Source organism: Dendropsophus ebraccatus, chromosome 13, assembly GCF_027789765.1.
Source record: "Dendropsophus ebraccatus isolate aDenEbr1 chromosome 13, aDenEbr1.pat, whole genome shotgun sequence".
Lineage (NCBI taxonomy): Eukaryota > Metazoa > Chordata > Amphibia > Anura > Hylidae > Dendropsophus > Dendropsophus ebraccatus.
Window position 1 is genome coordinate 37689730 of NC_091466.1, and position 15885 is coordinate 37705614.

The following is a 15885-nucleotide window of genomic DNA, read 5'->3' on the forward strand; positions in this document are numbered from 1 at the left end:
CCATTGTCCTATGACTACTGAGCCTATGGAGTGCTCCATAGGCCGTCGCTGCTCCATGTTTGCACACCCAGCGTGCAGCGCTGTTCTAAACCCTGGCCAGGGGCCACAGGTGTGACAGGTGATGGTGAATGGCACTGAAGTGACTAGACTCTTGGACTTTGGTTACTCTTGGGAGTTTGGTTACCCTAGTATCAGCCACACTCTCTCATGTACTACTCCCTGGGAAATGGTTAGGGGTCATGTGCATTCATGGTGACACCAAGCATTACCCTGTGGCCCAGGTGACAATAGGCACAGACTCTACCACTGTGTCCCACCCGGTGGGAATTGTAAAAAACTTGTTGCATTCAAGTCCCTTGTTCTGGGATTTATGGGCGAGCCCTGTATGGCATGAAAGGCCTCATGTGAGTGAGGAAGCACCAAAAGAGTTCCACTTAGTGGAATAGTGTTGGTAGGGGATAAGGATGAGGTGCCATCCCCTGAAACCAATGTACTTGAAAATTTTCCTGTGAAAATTTTGGGACTGCCCAGCTGAGGGATCTGACCCTAAAAGGTGCCCTAGAGAATGTGAGTGCTAAATGGTGTCCCACAAGAGCCAGGTGCAGATTAGCGGTATCCCCATTTTGCTATGAACAATAATTTATTGTATCGGTTGACCAAGGTACGGGATGAGGTAATAGAACAGCTACTGGTACCCGGGCCCTACAGACGCATGGTGTTAGACCTCGCCCATTCCCATGTGTTGGGTGGTCACCTGGGGGCAGACAAGACACAGCAGCTATGGGAGACGGCCAAGGCTGTAATCCGAGGTAATATCATATCCTATTGGTTGGGAAAGAAGAGGGCGAACCAGAAGGCCTTTACAGAGGCCACATCCCGACTGAGAACCGCATACACCACTTTTCTACTTAGCCCTACAGATCACCATAGGCAGGCTTGGGTGACGGCCAAACGTGCGATGGACAGGGCGGTAGAGGCAACGGAAACATTTTTTCTTGATCAGAAAAAAACGGACTTGTTCAAATTTGGAAACAAGTCCGGCAGACTGTTGGCGAACCTGGCTAAGGGATACTGGGATCCTAATAATATCTTGGAGATGAGGGAGGGGGGAGGAGGGGGAAAGCTTACTAGGGACCCTAGACAGATCAACCGTATCCTTCAGGAATATTATGAAGGGTTGTATAAACAGGGAGAACAAAACCTGGAAGAGGGAAGGAGGTTCCTAGAGGGTATAGACTTACTGCACATAGATCAGGATGACCTAGACACACTAAACGCCCCTCTCACACTTAAGGAGATAGTGCAGACGATCAAAGCCCTGAAATCCCATAAGGCCCCTGGCCCGGACAGTTATGCGTCTGAATTTTAGCAACGCCTACAAGATGATATTGCGCCAACCCTTCTGTCTCTCTACAACACTATTCTGCGGGGAGAAGGGACTCTCTCATCCAGTGACACAGCATACATTAAGGTTCTGAGTAAGCCAAGTAAAGATCCCACCCTACCTTCATCCTGTCGCCCTATCTCCCTAATTAATCTTGATTTAAAAATCCTTTCTAAACTCCAATAGACTGATGGGTATCATGCCAAAACTCTAAGGCCCCCACCAGGTAGGGTTCACTCAAGGCAGATCGGCGGTCACGAACATCCGCTCTATCCTTGCCATCCAGGATGCAGTTCAGTCCAGGCGCCATGTCGACCATCCTCCAGCTCTTTTATCGATATATGCCGTAAAGGCTTTTGATAACGTCAACTGGGGGTGGCTCGACATGGTCCTGGACAAATTTGGACTCACTGGATTGCTTAGGCAATACCTAACGGCCATATATGCAAATCCTAAGGCCAAGGTCTCGACGCCGGGTTTCTTGTCAGATGCCATTCGTTTAGAAAAGGGCACGAGGCAAGGGTGCCCATTGTCACCCTTGCTTTTTAATCTTTCCCTGGAGCCCCTGGCCAGACACCTGGTGTCGAGCTCATTATACAAGGGTATATTAGTGGGAAGGGAAGAGACAAAACTCTGTTTTGCTGACGATTTGTTGCTCTGTCTGGGGTCCCCGGAGGTTCACCTAGCCCCAGTTCTACAAACCCTATCATATTTGGGCTCTTTCTCTGGGTACAAAGTCAATCCCTCAAAGAGTCAGCTTTTGGTCCTAGGCTCTCCCCACCCGAATACATCACTTTTGATGGGGGTGGAGGTGGTTCATACATCCATCACTTACTTGGGAATCAAAGTGGGTCCCACCTCTCACACACTGTATAACCTTAAAGGGGTTTTCCAGGGAAAATTGATAAATTGGTAATGGAAAGGTTTAACGAAGGTTAACCCTTTCCTAATATACTTACCTGTCCTTTATTGCCCCCCCAAGGAGATCTCCGGTCCGGCCACGTGATCTTCCAGCTTGCGACTCGTGGATCCTCTTCTTCCGGTTCGGTGACGTCACCATACCCGGCCGGCGTGTGGCTCTGTCTTATTAGCGACAGAGCACTGAACCCTGACTGGCTTGGTAGCGTGTAGCCAATTAGGGTTTAGTGTTCTGCGTCTCCACCACACACCAGTTACATCTGCAGGGCCGGTGTCAGCACGTCATTGTGAGGGGTCCCTGCGAGGTGCCATCCGACATCACTGTGCAGGACCCCCCCGTGTCAGCGATGCCGACCTGAGTCCCGGGAGGGGAAGGGAGACAGCGGGCGGCATCGCTGACACGGGGGGGGGGGGGGGGGGGAGGTCCTGCAGAGTGATGTCGGATGTCACACAACAGCACCCTGCAGGGACCCCTCACAGTGGCCTGCTGTACAGTTAGTCGATTCCCCCCGGCCCCCCTCCCTGTGTAATCATTGCGATCCTCCCCCGGCCCCCCTCCCTGTGTAATCATTGCGATCCTCCTGGCCCCCTGTGTAATCATTCAGATACACAGATCACTCACCCCCGGTGTAATCATGCTGCAGCGACGCTGGACCCGATCTCGGCGCCTTTTTCAAACAGCTATCCCCAGCTGACAGGCGCTGTGTGTGAGGCAGGAGAGATTTCTTCCTTGCTCTGTACACAGCGCCTGTCAGCTGGGGATAGCTGTTTGAAAAAGGCGCCGAGATCGGGTCCAGCGTCGCTGCAGCATGATTACACCGGGGGTGAGTGATCTGTGTATCTGAATGATTACACAGGGGGCCAGGACGATCGCAATGATTACACAGGGAGGGGGGCCGGGGGAGGATCGCAATGATTACACAGGGGGCCAGGAGGATCGCAATGATTACTCAGGGGGCCAGGAGGATCGCAATGATTACTCAGGGAGGGGGGCCGGGGGGATCACAATGATTACACAGGGAGGGGGGCCAGGAGGATCGCAATGATTACACAGGGAGGGGGGCCGGGGGGATCACAATGATTACACAGGGAGGGGGGCCGGGGGAGGATCACAATGATTACACAGGGAGGGGGGCCAGGAGGATCGCAATGATTACACAGGGAGGGGGGCCGGGGGGAATCAGCTAACTGTACAGCAGGTCACTGTGAGGGGTCCCTGCAGGGTGCTGTTGTGTGACATCCGACATCACTCTGCAGGACCTCCCCCCTCCCTCGGGTGTCAACGATGCCGCCCGCCGTATCCCTTCCCCTCCAGGGACTTTCGACATTGCTGACACCGGGGGGGGGGGGGGGGGGGGTCCTGCAGAGTGAGGTCGGATGGCACCCCGCAGGGACCCCTCACAATGACGTTCTGACGCCGGCCCTGCAGATGTAACTGGTGTGTGTGGAGACGCAGAACACTAAACCTTGATTGGCTACACGCTACCAAGCCAGCCAGGGTTCAGTGCTCTGCCACTAATAAGACAGAGAGCCACACGCCGGCCGGGTATGGTGACGTCACCGAGCCGGAAGAAGAGGATCCACGAGTCGCAAGCTGGAAGATCACGTGGCCGGACCGGAGATCTCCTTGGGGGGGCAATAAAGGACAGGTAAGTATATTAGGAAAGGGTTAACCTTGGTTAACCCTTTCCATTACCAATTTATCAATTTTCCCTGGAATACCCCTTTAACTATCCTCCCCTCTTTCTAAAGATCATAAAAGAGTTGGACAAATGGAAGGATCTCCCTCTTTCCTTAATGGGTAGGGCGCATCTTATCAAAATGATAAGCTTTGCGAGGTTATTATACCCTTTGCAGACTCTGCAATCCTCCTTCGTAAGGTTTATTTGGCGAGGCAAGCGACCGAGGATTGCATATGATAAATTATGTTCTTCAAAACTCCTTGGAGGTTTAAATATGCCTAATATCAGACTGTATAACCTGGCTTCCCTGCTCCGCCACATAAGAGACTGGATCCATGGGACTAGCTATTTCTCTAATTATAGGTTGGAATCGAATCTAGCATCACCGTGGGCCCTATCCACTTTACTACACACCAAAGTCAAAGATCTACCAAGTCATCTTAAATCTCACGTGGTGCTGAGAGACACAGTGGCATCCTGGAAGGCGGCTAGTAAACTATATAGGCTTCCATTTTGTCTCTCAAGGTACCTTCCGCTGTGGGGACATCCGCTGTTCAGGGGTAATATTCCAGGACCAGTTGAGTCTTTGTGGCGGGGCAAAGGAATCAGAGATGTAGCCCAACTCCTTAAGTCTGGGGAGGGTGTTCTATTCCCGTGGGATCAATTTAGGTTGGTATACGGCCTACCTGTAGGCCACTTTCTGTATTACAATCAATTGATATCATTTCTGGGAGGACTGGTGTCTAATTTTGCGAAGGTCGAGGTATCCGGCAAATTTGACGAGATCATCGGTACCTCCACGAATACTGATTCTTTGGCCGGTTTATATCTATCACTGAAGTCTCAATACCTTGCACCACTGTCTCAGACGATGTTTAGCAATTGGGAGGCCTCCCTGCAGATGGAGGATCTTGCACCGAAACTGTCCAAAGGGTTGCAATATGTACGAACCGCAATGGTGAATGGGAGTTGGGAGGGAAGTGCACGTGAAATTGTTACATAAATCCATTTATGCATTTCAGTTCTCCTATAGGGAGGCGCCCGCACATTACCTGAGAGCGTGCCCTAAATGCTCTTTAGTTAAGGCGGATCTATTTCATTGCATATGGTTATGCCCTCAAGTGCAACAAATATGGAAGGAGTCTTTGCAACTGATAGACAGGGTATGGAAAGTGAAGGTACCTTGTCAACCTCTTGGCTGTCTTTTCCACTACGTCATCCAATCTTCCGAGGATGATTCTCGAGGACTAGTGGCAGTCAAGGGAGTCCATACAGCTTTGTTGGCGGTTAAAAAATTTCTCCTTAGGCATTGGTTGGACCCCGCGACGGCAGCAATTTCTGAAGTAATAGATCAGTTGAAAACACTCCTTCACATAGATCGTCTGGACACGTTGCGCTCTATGGGAAAGATTACAAAACAATTCTTCCACAAATGGAGACCTTTCATAGAAAAAATATCTACCCCTGATGAAAGGAAGGAGATTATGTTGCAGTTCAGAGCATCGGAATGGTACTGCACTGAGGATCTTAAAGGCACATTGGGCGTTTTGAGGATCTCCTAAGTGTTATTTGTTGGTTCGGCTGGCTCTCTTTGTTTTCGTGTTGTCTTTGTTTTTGTTCATGTCTTGTCTGGTTTTGTCTTTTGATTTTGGTGTGTCTTAGTATTGGATGTGGTAGTCCTGTGTCTGTTGCTGATCCATTGGCCTTCTGGAAGTTTTAGGTTGGTGCCCTATTGTTGGTGGGGACACGGTTCTTGATGTTATCCTTGACATGCCAATGCTAGGGGGCAAGTCATTATAGGAGGGCCCTCACCTCTTTTATGCCGACATCCCGTTACTCCATGCTGAGGTTGACCTTGAGAGACACAATGGGTAGGGGTGTATACAATATGGATTGGGTCTAAAAATGTTTCTTTGGGGAGACTAAGGGGATCAGCAGTGTAGGGGTCCAACTATAGACTATTTTTGATGTATATCCCCTGATAGTATCATATGTTGATGTCGCAGCCTTTGTATCCTTACTGTGAGTTGTATAAAATAATAAAAAACTATTGTTAAAAAAAAAAAAAAAAGACACAGCAGCTGGTCTTGCAGAGGTTTTACTGGCCTGGGTGTTTTAGGGAAATAAGGGATTTTTGTAAGTCTTGTCCTGTGTGCCAGGTAACCTCCCCTATCATTCATTTCTTTAGTCCCTTTGTACCTTTACCCATCATTGAAGTTCCGTTTGAACGGATGGCTATGGATCTGGTGGGGCCCCTGGTTAGTTCCGCTAGAGGCCACCAATATATTCTAGTGATGGTTGACTATGCGACCCAGTACCCAGAAGCAGTGCCCTTAGGGAACACCTCCTCCAAGTCTATTGCCCGAGAGTTATTTTTCATGTTCTCTTACCTAAGGAGATCCTAACTGACAAAGGGACGCTTTTTATGTCAAAGGTGATGAGGGAACTGTGTAAAATATTAAAGATAACCTAGTTACGTACCTTAGTATACCACCCCCAAACAGACGGGTTAGTGGAGAGATTTAATAAATCTTAAAGGCAATTTTGAGAAAGGTGGTAAAGAGAGACAGTCGGGACTGGGACTGTCTGTTGCCCTACTTATTGTTCTCCATCAGGGAAGTTCCACAAGCGTCCACCGGGTTATCTCCCTTTGAACTTTGAATCGGCACCCCAGGGGCTTACTGGGAAAGTGAAACAACTCCATAAAAAAAGGGTCATAGAACATGTGGCTCAGATGCAGGAGAGGATATCTAATGTGATGCCCATTGTAAAACAGCATCTCCTGTAGGCTCAAGAGGCACAGTCCAGGGTATATAATCGATCTGCCAGACTTAAGCCCCTATTCCACGGGCCGACGGAGAGGAGCTACTGAGCACTGTCAGCGCTTGTTTGCTCCTCGTTCCCTGCTCGCTGCCGCCACTATTACACCAGGCGCAGCAAGCGGGTGAGAAGGGGGGGGGGAGGCTGCCTGGGTGATCGCTAGGGATACATAGGGATAGTGGCAGTCTGCTGCTGCCGCTCCTATTCCACGGAGCAACGGCGGCAGATGGCTGCTATCACAGTCATTTGTTTTTCAACATGTTTGACTGCAACGATCAGCCGACATGAACAATGTCGGTTGATCTTTTTTTTCTATTCCACGGGACGATCAGACAGTTCAGACCTGGGGATAGGGTGGTTGTGCTGGTACCCACAGTAGAGGGCAATTTCCTTGCAAAGGATTGAGGTTGTTAAAAAGGTTGGTAAAGGTAATCACCATGTACATCAACCCGGTAAAAGAAAGCCTCTTCAGATATATTATGTGAACCTGTTAAAACCCTGGAAAGACAGAGACCTTTCCGAGACCCCTTGTTTAGTGACCCAACCAGAGTCTAACATCACTGCGGTCATATAAAAAACCCAATAGTTTGCACCAGTGACATTAAGGGGTTATCGAACTCTACAAAAACATGGCCGGGTTTTTTATGTAGCGGCCAGAGAGCATGGGTGGGAAAGGACGCTCCCATACTCCAGCCCTTTAAAAAGCAGCTAGTTCAGATTGTATTATGCCTGATGGAGAAGGCTGAAGAACCTTTTGAAGCATGTTGCATTTGATCCAGTAGGGGTATTAGAAGAATCCTGAGTTTTCCTGTGCTTTCAGCATTGGGGACTGTGGCACTTCATGGCAGGGCCGTCTTAACAGCATTATGGGCCCCTGGGCAGAGGTGCGAATTGGGCCCCTAACAACCCCCCCCCTGCGGCCGCCATCATCAAAACCCCCCATCTTTGCATATAGTGCCCCACATAGTAGCCAATGCCCCATATAGTGCCCCACATAGTAGCCAGTGCCCCACATAGTAGCCAATGCCCCCATATAGTGCCCCCCATAGTAGCCAGTGCCCCCCATAGTAGCCAACCCCCCCCCCCTGCTGAACAGAAAAACAACAAACCAGTCACTCACCCATCCGCCGGCCCCAGCAGCTGATGTCTCCCAGCAGCGCGCTCCCGTCATCCTCCGGGCACAGGCAGTGGGGTACAGAGAGACTGCCTGTGCCGGAATGAATGAATGATAGAGGCTGCACGACACATGCGGGACTCAGGCAGCGTCTCTGTACCCCACTGCCTGTGCCCGGAGGATGAAGGAAGTGCGCGCTGCCGGGAGACATCAGCTGCTGGGGCCGGCGGACAGGTGAGTTCCTGGACCGCCCGCCCAGCTCGCCCCTTCTATCGCCGCTGTAGCTGAGCCGATCAGAAGCCCAGGAAAGGGCTGCTCATTGCACTTTCCTGGGCTTCTGATCGGCTCAGCTGAGTGGCGATAGAAGGGGCGGGCTGGGCGGGCGGAGGGGGTCACTCAGGGTTGCTCACTATGCATATGTATAGTGAGCGGCAATAGAGGGGGCGCGTGGGACGGCTTCCTTGCGGTGCTCGGCACTGCTTGGGAGCCGTCTTTGCTTTATAGGACGCACTTAGTTTTTCCTCCCACTTTGGGAGGAAAAAAAGTGCGTCTTATGAAGTGAAAAATACGGGTATGTCACAGCGGGCAGGGGTCCCCTAGGACGCAAGGGCCCCCGGGCAGCCGCCTGCCATGCCCAATGGGTAAGACAGCCCTGCTTCATGGTGGAATGGAGAACCACTGCACCCAGCAAGCTTGAGGAGTCTGTTTTTACAGTCCAGTCCTGGTGTATCTTTAGTTAGATGCTCTTTCCCAGCATTCGATGTCGTAGATTGTTCCCAAGGGTGCAGCAGTGGATGTTACAATGTGTACGCGAATACCTGCTAAGGTATTTTTATTTTTGACTTGGTAATCAAATCAGTCTACACTAGGAGGCACCCTCTGCTAATATCACAGAAAAAGCCTCGCCGAGGATGAAGGTAAGAAACTTACCTTCATCATCAGTGCCCTGTGCGCTATAGGGACATCTCTCTTCAGGCTGAATACTTCTAACATGCTGATGTGTTTTAGTAAACCATTTCGGTCCCTATAAAATAAAAACCTCTACTCTTAGGCCTTATTCAAACGTCCTGTGAAATTGTCCATGGTCCCTGATCCGCAGTGCGAAAAAATTATGTCCTAGTGCGGATTGCGGATCATTCCCCCGCCGCCCGGCTGCAGAGATGACAGGAGAGATGACATGATGTGCTCTCCTGTCATCTCATCTACTACTCACCTACTCCCCGTGCTGACCCGCTTCATCTTTAACAGAAGTGGCATGGACTACACTGCCGCCTTCTGGCAGCATAGTCCAGGCCACTTCCGGTAAGCACGTGTAGCCGGTCAGCGCGGGCAGTAGGTGAGTAGTAGATGAGATGACAAAAAAGCATGCTCTCCTGTCATCTCTGCGACCGGGGGGGGGGGGGGGGGGAATCTGTGCCAGACGGCGGTGGGGGCTCCGGCTAGGGGATCTGTGCCGCGATCCTCATCCAGATTGCGGCACAGATAGTATGAATGGGCCCTTAGAACTTTGCATTGTGCCATCCCTCTATTGTTCCTCCTGAAAAGGTACCGTTCCTCTTTTTATTGGGTGTTTCCCCACACAGCCTGATACTGTCCAGTAGTGCTCCTCATGTCCACAGTCATAAAAACCATAATGACAAAGTTTTTATTTTATTTCTCCTATTTGCCTTTTCTCTTGCAGTGTGATGGTTTGTTCCAAGACCTGGACAAACTGAAGGCTCGGCCAGCCCACATGGGGGTGTTTTTGAGGTACCTCTTCTCACAAGCTGATCCCAATCCTCTGGTGAGACTGATTTATTGGTTGTTGGTAACTCAACTCTGAAAGGATTTTATTATTTTAATGGTGTTTTCTGCGCAAAAGCAGATTTGCTCCTAGACTGGGGGTGGAATAAAAATAATAAACATATTATATTCACCTTCTCCTCTCTCCTGCAGCTGCCGCACAGAGGGTCTCTGCTTCTTCTAGATTGTGTTCCATCCCATCCCAACAGGAACTCAGTTTCTGAGGTGGTAGATCATTGTGGCCACTAATAGACTGATAGAGCAGTTGCTTTGGGGATGGCACAGCACAAAGCCTGAAAGAAGCAGAGACTAGCGGAATACCAGAAGTGTCAGCTGGGCACCAGTGGGGTATTGGAGGAGGTAAGTATACTATGTTTTTGCTATTGCCTGGAAAACACCTTTAGGGTATGTTCACACGTATCTGATCCGCAACGGATTTTCTGCTGCGGATCCGCAGCAGATTTCATCTAAATAAATGAACACAGCATCAAATCTGCATAATCAAATCTGCTGCGGATCTGTTGCAGATATCCTGCGGATCCTGTATGTCTGAAGGCACCCTTAGGGTGCGTTCACACATACAGGATCTGCAGCAGATTTGATGGCGCAGATTTGAAGTGCTTATTTTCAGTAGTAGTAGTGCTTTTTTCACCTATGTTGAAGGAAGATGAGCACTTTGCTGCCTGTTTCTTTCACAGAATATAGGTGGCAACTGGTAGTCTTATAAGTATCACAAGCATTGATAAACATATCACTGTGAGACTCATAACTAAAAAGGGTTGTCTAAACTGAATAACCCCCTTTTAAATGTCTCCATCTGTATCTCGATCCTATTTTAAATATGCAATCAGTGTCACCATTTTAAGTACATTAATATTGATGAGACTCTGCAGAGCAGTTTTATTGGTTGCATTGGAAGAATGCACTAGAGATGAGTGAATGTGCTTTGGTTTTTTTTTCCAGCTGTTTTATCTATGTGCTGAAGTGTGTCAGCAGATGAGTGCTCGAGATGCATCCTCTTTGGGGAAGTTCGTGTGGAATATCTTCTTAGATAAAAGTGCAGTAAGTGACTTATTGTATTGTTACAGTATATGTGGCATCCCCATGTTTTCTGCTGTAGGGGCCATATATTCCACCAGGTTTGGACAAGCCCACCAAAGTACTAGAGAATCACCTAGTAAGTCCTGACACTGTTGCAGATGGGTAGACTTTGAGGCCAATTACTTGCTGTCAAGGTTTATCAACAGCTTGAAAACCAGCAAACGTTTTAATTTTAAAGTTTTTTTTTTAAGTGTTAGGTGTATTTTTTGCCCTGTTTCCCTGACAACTAAAATGGGTAACCTTGGGTAACATGGGGCGCAGGTCCAAGATAGGCAATGAATGTATAAAATATTTATTTAAAAACGCGTTTGAAGTCGGGCCGGGTTTTTAAATAAATATTTTATACATTTATTGCCTATATTGGACCTGCGCCCAATGTTACTCAAGGTTTGGAGTGGATGATTTAATTGCTTTTAGTTACCTGTTTGGTTCCTGGAAGAGGCTGCGGTTCATACACATACCATCACTGAGTGTTGTGCCTTGCATTTGCACGACCACATCAGGTGAAAGTCTCCTTTTACTCTCTTGCTACTGCCCTTCCTGTTGCAGACATCACACAATGGAGCGCTGTTCACATTTGTATTTCCTTATGTAATAACATATTAAAAAATACATTTTGGCAAATACATTTTGGCCAGAGTTCTTTAATTTTATTTGACAGCTTATAAAATTGAAACTTTTTGATCACTTTTATTACAGTTTTTCTGGATTTGATAGCAAATTTGCAATTTTTTTGCTACTAAATGTTTATTTTTTATTTACACTTTTTTCTATTTATAAAATGGGACAATGGGAGTGATTATAACTTTTACTATGGGAGGGGATTTTTTATTAATGAAAAAACATTTTGATTTATAGATTTTTTTTCTTTACAGTAACTTCTATTGTAACTAAATTGTTCTCTCATAGAGATCTATGCAGTGTGTGTTTGTGTGTATTTCTATCTATATTGCTACATTGCTTTTGGCTGCTGGAGCCCAGAGCAATGGAATGCCAAGCTGGGATCAGCATCATTTTGAGGCTGAGGCCCGGGCAGAAGAACTGATGACCCCTCTGCGATCACATTGCACGCGTGTGACAGCGATCTGACCCACTAGACACCAGCGATGTGCTTTTTAAAGCATTTAAATGCAGCTGTCAGGCTTAACAGCTGCATTTAAATGCTGAATTAGCCGCTGTGGCTAGCAACCCGTGTCAGTTAATGGCGGCAATTCTTGGCTGCTGGACCCCCCAGTGCTGTTTTTCGATCTCTCATTGATTTTAGACATAACTGCATGCACTGTGCTCAAATTTGCAACAACGGCCGTGATTTATACAAAACACGGGTTCTATTGGAATTAATGGAATCCTGCCTGGACTTTATACACATTTAAACACACATTATGCATATATAAACCTCTAGTACACACACATTAATTATACATTATATAAGAATACACACCAGTGGCGGAACTACCGCCGTAGCAGCAGTAGCCGTTGCTATGGGGCCCGGCTCTTCAAGGGGCCCGGCGGGCAGGTCAGCCTGGGTGATATTCCCTGGTTAGCCGTTCAGGACGTTTGTCTTGAAACCAGCTAACCAGGGGAGAATAGTTTGCGCACAGAAGCCGGCCCACAGCCACCCACACAGGGCCCGGCATCACTGACACCTGCACAGAGCTTAGAGAGAGGGAGATAACCATCCACGCTCCCCCTCCCTCTCTCCCCCCGGTCACTGTGCGGCAGTGCTGATTGGCGGAGAGACTCCTCTTGTCCTGCAGCAGCAGCTTCTGCTATCTGCCTGCACGGAGGATCCTCTGGCTGGAGGGATGACTTCTGACCCTTTCCTGCCGGACCTCAGACTGAAAACTCCTTGTGTAAGTAAACTCTGTCACTGATAAGGGGGGGGAGGGGGCATGGTGGCTGCTGCCTTACATACAACTTTTGTCAGAAGCATAAGTGTGGGGGTTTACTTGTACAGGAGTTGTGAGGCACAGACTGCATAGAGAAACCACACTGGGAGTTGTAGTCCCACACATATATACAAAGCCTCCATGTGACTGCAGCTCCTGCAGAACTGAAAAGCTCACCCCTATGCATAATACCAGTCGTGTATATGAATTTGAATTGTCCCATTTTACTTATTTTTTGTAAATAAAGGGGGGGGGGGGATCAAAACAGTAAAAGATAAATAATCTTTTTTGTGATCACCACATGTGGAAACCTCCAATGTATGGAAATAGATCCGTATGGATCCTGTGTGATCATCGTACTCAGGACCAGAATTATTATATTTTTTTGATGGCCATATCAAATCCTATAAAATAAGAAGAGACTAATCATTTTCATCTACCCCAAAATGGTACTATGCCGGTGTTATCCAGTCACAGTATGGGGGTATCAGGTCTGGTATAGTATGGTAGTGTTATCCAGTCACAGTATGGCGGTATCAGGTCTGCTATGGCAGTGTTATCCAATCACAGTGTGGCAGTATCAGGTCTGGTATGGCAGGGTTATCCAATCACAGTATGGCGGTCAGAGCCGTTTTAATACATTGGTGGGCCCAGTGCACAGCCCTCAAGAGTGGGCCCCCCCTTCCCTTTCGGCACATTGTATAATGTACTGAATTTGCCCCCACACTGTATCAAGAGCCCCAATACATACAGTAGTTACCTTATAACACTATTTCCACAATACAGTGATTACATATTACATAAAAACTGCACTAAACAAAACAGAAAGATATCACCAATGATACCATTACATAATACCGCCACATCATGACCCCTAACACTACAATCCTATAACAGAGTGCAGTTACATCCAGTGACTCACCGGGGGCGTTTTCTCCAATCAGAGTCTGTCACCTTTTCTTTTTCTCTCCATCCAGCCTGGGCCACCTTGAAGTCTTCTCCTGGCTGTGAATCTTCTCTCCAGAATCTGCCAGACAAATATTTTAGGCTCCAACACATCCAGTAGTTAGGTCCCTTGTACCCCTATACAGTAGTTACACCCCTCTGTACTCCTACATAGTTACACCCCTCTGTGCCTCCATAGTTTTAAGGTGTCCCTGTAGTATATAGACCCTCATGTGCTCCTCCAGTTATATACAGCCCTCCTGTGCGCTCCCCCATTAGTATATAGCCCCCCTGTGCACTCTCCCCAGTAGTATATAGCCCCCCCTGTGCTCACCCACAATAGTATATAGCCCCCCTGTGCTCTCCCACAATAGTATATAGCCCCCCTGTGCTCTCCCACAATAGTATATAGCCCCCCTGTGCTCTCCCCCAATAGTATATAGTCCCCCTGTGCTCTCCAATAGTATATAGACCCCTATGCTCTCCCACAATAGTATATAGCCCCCCTGTGCTCTCCCCCAATAGTATATAGCCCCCCTGTGCTCCCCCCAATAGTATATAGCCCCCTGTGCTCCCCCCAATAGTATATAGCCCCCTGTGCTCTCCCCAATAGTATATAGCCCCCCTGTGCTCTCCATAATATATAGCCCCCCTGTGCTCTCCCCCATAGTATATAGACCCCTGTGCTCCTCAATATGATATAGCTCCCTGTGCTCACCAATAGTATATACCTCCCCTGTGCTCCCCAATAGTATATAGTCCCCTGTGCTCCCCAATAGTATATAGCTCCCCAGTGCTCCCCCATAGTATATATTCCCCTGTGCTCCCCCATAGTATATAGCCCCTCTGTGCTCCCCAGTAGTATATAGCCCCCTGTGCTCCCCAGTAGTATATAGCCCCCTGTGCTCCCCAGTAGTATATAGCTCCCCTGTGCTCCCCAGTAGTATATAGCTCCCCTGTGCTCCCCAGTAGTATATAGCTCCCCTGTGCTCCCCCATAGTATATAGCTCCCCTGTGCTCCCCCATAGTATATAGCCCCCCTGTGCTCCCCCATAGTATATAGCCCCCTGTGCTCCCCCATAGTATATAGATTCCCTGTGCTCCCCAGAGTATATAGACCCCTGTGCTCCCCAGTAGTATATAGTCCCCTGTGCTCTCCCATAGTATATAGGTCCCCTGTGCTCCCCCATAGTATATAGCTCCCCTGTGCTCCCCCATAGTATATAGCCCCCTGTGCTCCCCCATAGTATATAGCTCCCCTGTGCTCCCCCATAGTATATAGCCCCCTAAGCTCCCCCATTGTATAAAGCTCCCTGTGCTCCCCAGTAGTATATAGCCCCCTGTGCTCCCCAGTAGTATATAGCTCCCTGTGCTCCCCCACAGTATATAGCTCCCCTGTGCTCCCCCATAGTATATAGCCCCCTGTGCTCCCCCATAGTATATAGCTCCCCTGTGCTCCCCCATAGTATATAGCCCCCTGTGCTCCCCCATAGTATATAGCCCCCTGTCCTCCCCTATAGTATATAGCCCCCTGTGCTCCCCCATAGTATATAGCCCCCTGTCCTCCCCCATAGTATATAGTCCCCTGTGCCCCCCCATAGTATATAGCTCCCCCTCCCATATAACATTGAAAAAAACAAACACTGTTACTCACCTAGGTCCACGCGTTCCTCTTCTCTTCCCTCCTGTGGCCGCACTTCCTGCGGTCACAAGAGGCTGCACTCCCCTTACCCTCGCGCCGACGCTCCAGTGACGTCGGCCGCTAGAGGGAGAGTTCGGCCTCTTGTGACCGCAGGAAGTGCGGCCACAAGAGTGACTGACAGGGAGGGAGCCAATGGCTCTCTCTCTGTCAGTGTCGCTGCTGCTGCAGCGCTGAAGCGCCGCAGCAGCAGCGGGCGGGGGCAGCGGTGATCGCCGGGGGGGCCCTGCAGGGGGCGCCATGGAGGGGTAAGTAGATTACCCATCCATGGCGCTCCCCCCTGACAGGCTGGTGGCCGGAGCCCTGTGCGACCGCATTGGTCGCACATAGCAACGGCCGGCCTGCTCGGGGGGGCCCCTTTAACCAGTGGGCCCGGTGCACGTGCACCATGTGCCCTCTGGTTAAAGCGGCCCTGATGGCGGTATCAGGTCTGGTATGGCGGTGTTATCCAATCACAGTATGGCGGTATCAGGTCTGGTATGGTGGTGTTATATAGTCACAGTATGGTGGTATCAAGTCTGGTATAGCAGTGTTATTCAGTCACAGTATGG

The 15885-nt window shown here is 49.0% G+C and overlaps 1 protein-coding gene across 6 annotated transcripts in view; it reads left to right on the forward strand.

The window, feature by feature from the left end:
* ARHGEF11 (Rho guanine nucleotide exchange factor 11) overlaps positions 1 to 15885 on the forward strand; it is a 630876-nt gene that overhangs the window by 192613 nt on the left and 422378 nt on the right. For 5 of the 6 annotated variants that reach the window (XM_069949394.1, XM_069949398.1, XM_069949396.1 and 2 more), the window contains 2 exons: positions 9600 to 9701; positions 10664 to 10762. In XM_069949394.1, coding sequence (XP_069805495.1) covers positions 9600 to 9701; positions 10664 to 10762 — 201 coding nt within the window. The remainder of the gene's footprint in view (positions 1 to 9599; positions 9702 to 10663; positions 10763 to 15885) is intronic. The other variant, XM_069949399.1, reaches the window with a different exon arrangement.